We start from the raw sequence: 5,446 nt of genomic DNA on the forward strand, positions 1-5,446 counted from the left end.
CCGTACTTAAACCAATGGGTTGCTGCAAAGTGTTGGGGAATAAAAGCATTGTTTTTTTTATGGCTGCAGGGACGCCTCCCTGATGGCCATGAGGCGAAGAATCGAAGGGCTCACACCAGAGGAGATACGCAACATCTCCCGGGATGAGATGCACATGCCCACCACCATGGAGGACTTTGAGGCAGCGCTGAGGAAAGTTTCCAAATCTGTGTCCGCAGCAGACCTCGAGAAGTATGAAAAGTGGATTGAGGAGTTTGGGTCCTGTTGAAGGGTTGAGACTCGGCCGGGTAGTATGAGTTGTTGTTCATATCTTCCTGGGGATAACAGAGAAAGGTGGTTTGTTGTCGTTTGTTTTGTAAATGTGTTAATAAGCTTCACATAATCATCTGTAGTTTTTAAAATATGAGAGGGTTTTTTTTTTGTTTTGTTTTTTGGCAACACAAACCACAGAACTGACCACATTTTTTTTGTGCCTTTACATATGCCTTGGATCATTGTGTGACAATATTATATAACCACAACACCAAAAGGTCATCTCTCGACACTTGTTTTTCTTGCACTTCTTTTGTATGGAATTGTGTGTTTCTTGCACATTCTAGTGATGCAATTCATAACTAAAATTCTATAAATAAAATGGTATTTTTTAAAGAAAACTGTTGTTTAAATATCTAATTCCCTTTGAAATGTGTACAAAAGCTTAACATTTTGTTCAAAATACAATTTTACAGGGCTTCTCCACTTCCCATGGACCTACCATCCGTGGGAGGGCCCAAGTGGGTCGAGAGCCTGGGACATTGGCGGTCCGATCCCCGGCTACAGAAACTGGCTCTAGAGACGTGGAATGTCAGCTCTCTGGCAGGGAAGGAGCCCAAGCTGGTGTGCGATGTTGAGAAGTTATGACTAGATATAGTCTGGCTCACCTCCCCACACAGTTTGGGCTTCGGTCCCGGTCCTCTTGAGAGGGGTTGGACACTTTTCCACTCTGGAGTTGCCCACAGTGAGAGGCGCCGAGCATGTATAGGCATACTTATTGCCCCCGATTCGTGCCTGTACGTTGGGGTTTACACTGGTGGACAAGAGGGTAGTCTCCCTCCGCCTTCGGGTGGGGGGATTGGTCCTGACTGTTGTTTGTGCCTATGCACCAAACAGCAGCACAGAGTACCAACCATTTTTTGGAGTCCTTGGAGGGGGTGCTGGAGAGTGCTCCCCTGGGGACTCCCTCGTTCTGCTGGGGGACTTCAATGCTTACGTGGGAAATGATAGTGAGACCTGTAGGGGTGTGATTGGTAGGAACGCCCGCCGACCAGTGAGGCCATGGAAATCAACTTCCGGATGGCTTTGAGGAAATTCGGGTCCACCATCCAACGTCTCAGGAGCAGAAAGCAGAGCCGCGTTAACACTTTGTATAGTGGGGACGGCGCGCCGCTGACCTTAACTTGGGACGTTGTGAGTTGACAGGCCAAATACTTCGAAGACCTCCTCAATTTCACTGACACGCCCTCTCATGAGGAAGCAGAGTCTGAGATGTGGTCTTCTGTCTCTGGGATTGAGGTTACCGAGGTGGTTTAAAGCTCCTCGATGGCAGTGCCCCAGGGGTGAATGAGAGCCGCCCCGGGTTCCTCAAGGCTCTGGATGTTGTGGGGCTGTCCTGGTTGACACGCCTCTGCAACATCGTGTGGACATCGGGGACAGTGCCTTTGGATTGGCAGACCGGGGTGGTGGGGACCGGATGGTGTGTTCAAACTATAGGGGGATCACACTCCTCAGCCTCCGTGGTAAGGTCAATTCAGGGCTTCTGGAAAGAAGGGTTTGTCAGGAAGTTGAAGCTCAGATTCAGGAGAAGCAGTGTAGTTTTCGTCCTGGCAGTGGAACAGTGGACCAGCTCTACACCCTCAGCATGGTCCTCGAGGGTCCATGGAAGTTAAATGGTAGAGAGGCCCAGATGTTTCTTTCTAGTTGGAATGGGTGCTCCGGGAGTATGGGGTGTTAGACTCCCTGATACGAGCTGTGTCAGAGTTTGGTCTGCATTGCCGGCAGTGAGTCTGATTCATTTTCAGTGAGAGTTGACTCCGCCAAGGCTGCCCTTTGTCACCAATTCTGTTCATTACCTATATGAACAGAATTTCTAGGCACAGCCCGGGTGTTGAGGATTTGGTTTGATGACGTCAGTATCACGTCGATGCTTTTTTGCAGACGATGTGGTTCTGATGGCTTCATTAAGCCATGATCTCCTACTCTGGCTGGAACGATTCGCAGCAAAGTGTGAAGCGGCTGGGATGACAATCAGCACCTCCAAATCTGAGGCCATTGTCCTCAGTTTGAAAAGGGTGGATTGCCCTCTCCGGGTCAGGGAGGAAATCCTGCCCCAAGTAAAGGAGTTGAAGTATCTCGGGGTCTTGTTCACGAGTGAGGGAAGAATGGACCACTATTTGAGAAGCACTGCCCTACTGTATGTACTGTATAGACCAGTGATTCTCAACTGGTGGGTCGAGATCCAAAAGTGGGTCGCGGACAGTTACTGGAAAAAAAAAAATTCAATGTATTCCTGATTCAATGATTTTTGTTTTTTCGGTACAGTACAGAGGCGTACTAAGTTCCCACACGGAAATTAGTAGTAAAGTGACACAAAGGTTACTTCCTTGGGCTCAAGAGGCCACTAGTTTACTCTGTAAACAAATACTGTTCAGCTCAGCCCTTGACTGGCAGACTTCATGCCAACCCTAACCCTAACCCCCAAAGGTGATGTTCGGCGTGAAGTGCTCAAAGTCCTTGAGGAACAGGTCCCAAAAAATAATTTGTGAGAAAGTTGAGACATCCTATTACGTACAGTACAGTAGACATATTTGCATATAAAGTGGACCCCCACTAGATAGGATAGGACTCGTGCCAGACCGCAGACAGCGGAAATCCGCAGATAACTGATTCCCATTATAATTGCATTTGAAAAAGTACGTATATATTTTTTCTTAACTCAAACAATTCTTGAATAAGTGAGGATAAATCACCAATAAGCGTTTTGGGGGTTGGTTACACCCAAAAAAGAAAAAAATGTAACTTTTTTAAAAAATATTTAGCTGTGGGGTCAAGGAAAAATAAGGATCTTGTATTCCTTTTATGCCAGAACAGTTTTACTGTGTCACAATGGAATTTTTAAGCAGCCGCTATGGTTCTTTGTATTCTGATGCATATTAAAAATTTCAGTTTTAAAGGGGAGTGACAGAAAAAACAAAAGGGAGAGACAGTGAAAAGATAACTAAACAATATAGGAAAAGACAACAAAAGACACACTAGCTGGATTGGCAGACTGGGGTGGTGGTCCCCTTTTTAAGAAGGGGGACCGGAGGGTGTGTTCCAACTACAGGGGCATCACACTACTCAGCCTCCCTGGTAAGGTCTATTCAGGGGTGCTGGAGAGGAGGGTCCGTCGGGGAGTTGAATCTCAGATTCAGGAGGAGCAGTGTGATTTTCGTCCTGGCCGTGGAACAGTGGACCAGCTCAACACCCTTGGCAGGGTCCTCGAGGGTGCATGGGAGTTTGCCCAACCAGTCTGTGTTTTGTGGACTTGGAGAATGCGTTCGACCGTGTCCCTCGGGGAGTCCTGTGGAGGGTGCTTCGGGAGTGTGGGGTACCGAACCCCGTGATACGGGTTGTTCGGTCCCTGTACGACCGGAGTCAGAGTTTGGTCCGCATATCCGGCAGTAAGTCGGACTCGTTTCCGGTGAGGGTTGGACTCCGCCAAGGCTGCCCTTTGTCACCGATTCTGTTCATAACTTTTATGGACAGAATTTCTAGGCGCAGCCGAGGGGTAGAGGGGGTCCGGTTTGGTGGCCTCAGTATTGCATCTCTGCTTTTTGCAGATGTGGTTCTGTTGGCTTCATCAAGCCATGACCTCCAACTCTCACTGGAGCAGTTTGCAGCTGAGTGTGAATTGGCTGGGATGAGAATCAGCACCTCCAAATCTGAGACCATGGTCCTCAGTCGGAAAAGGGTGGCGTGCCCTCTCCAGGTCGGGGATGATATCCTGCCCGAAGTGGAGGAGTTCAAGTATGTTGGGGTCTTGTTCACAAGTGAGGGAAGAATGGAATGGGAGATCGACAGGCGGATCGGTGCGGCGTCTGGAAGAGCTGGATGAAGTGGCTGGGGAGAGGGAAGTCTGGGCGTCCCTGCTAAAGCTACTGCCCTGTGACCCGACCTCGGATAAGCGGTAGAAAATGGATTGATGGATGGGCAATGTGGGGGCTGAGGACCCCACCCCAACCACCCTAGAGTCGGGGCCAGGCCCAGAAGCCCCAACGGGGTGCCCCAAAACCAGCCACCCGGAGGAGGCCGCAGGAGAGCGAGACGCCCCTCACCAACCCAGGATGCGCCACTGTAGCCAGTCCCTGCCCAGTCAGAGGGTAAAACGGTGTCCCCAATCCCACTGTCCCCCCAGAGATCAGTGTGTGTAGTGCATTAAAAGACCTGGGGGGGTAGGCAGGGCAGAGGAGCATCTGGACCGGCAACTAGCACAGACATACTGAATCCCAGTCCAACTATCGTATCCCCTCGACCCCGCACCAGCCCCACCCCAAGAAACCCTGAGCATATGTGTGTGTGCCTGGATGTGACCAGTGAAAAAATATATATATATGAGATTAATTTATAAACTTTTTTTTTTTTTTTTCCTTCCCTTTGTGGGAGAAGTTTCACTATTTGTTTAACAAACCCCGGCAGTTCGAGTGCTCTGAAGTGTTTGGATTATTATTATTATTTGTTTTTATTATTATTGCTGTTTTTAATATATTGTATTGCAGGACATTTCTGCTTATTTTAAATTCTTGGAACAACTCATCACGTGTCATAAAAATATTCTTAAATAATTGTTGTAGGTGGTCAATTCCACACTGTTCTGTGCTGCAATAAAGGGATATGTTGTTAATTTTGAAATCTTGATTGTGCCAGATTTGGGATAGTTTGGTGGAAGCTAATTGAGATTCTGTAGCTTTTCGGTGACCACCTCTTTTCCAAGTTTGCCGACAGTGTCTGCCTGATATGTCCATGTGTGATTATTTTTTTTGTGGGGACACCTCAAGGTACGCGTGTAAGTGCATAGAACTTCTACACTGGATGAATTGAAGGAAGCTATTTGCGTTGGTCGCCCAAATCAACAGAGCAATGTTGGAGCGGAAGCCAACTTCCATCAACGCCTTCAAGAAATGCATCAATGAAAACGCACATCACATTATGTTCCACACTTGATTGTCAAATGCTATTTCAATACAAACACTGATGTCAAAATGTTTGTAGCTACCATTTATTATAGTTTTTTTTTTTTTTTTTTTTTAATAAAATGTCTGTCCTTTCTGCCCCACCTTGTATTTATGTTATCCAACCCTACTCACTCCAACGTGTTCAGTGTGTTCCGCTTGCCTGTATTGGGCAACAAAAGACAGACAAAACATAAAGA

At 47.4% G+C, this 5,446-nt stretch overlaps 1 protein-coding gene across 2 annotated transcripts in view; it reads left to right on the plus strand.

Annotated features, from left to right (window-relative positions):
* Positions 1-5,345, plus strand: part of katna1 (katanin p60 (ATPase containing) subunit A 1) — a 33,829-nt gene extending 28,484 nt beyond the window's left edge. For both annotated transcript variants that reach the window (XM_061755045.1, XM_061755046.1), the window contains exon 11: positions 70-5,345. In XM_061755045.1, coding sequence (XP_061611029.1) covers positions 70-268 — 199 coding nt within the window. In that variant the 3' untranslated portion in view covers positions 269-5,345. The remainder of the gene's footprint in view (positions 1-69) is intronic.
* Positions 5,346-5,446: the final 101 nt, after the last annotated feature.

The sequence above is a fragment of the Phyllopteryx taeniolatus genome, chromosome 18, assembly GCF_024500385.1.
Source record: "Phyllopteryx taeniolatus isolate TA_2022b chromosome 18, UOR_Ptae_1.2, whole genome shotgun sequence".
NCBI lineage: Eukaryota > Metazoa > Chordata > Actinopteri > Syngnathiformes > Syngnathidae > Phyllopteryx > Phyllopteryx taeniolatus.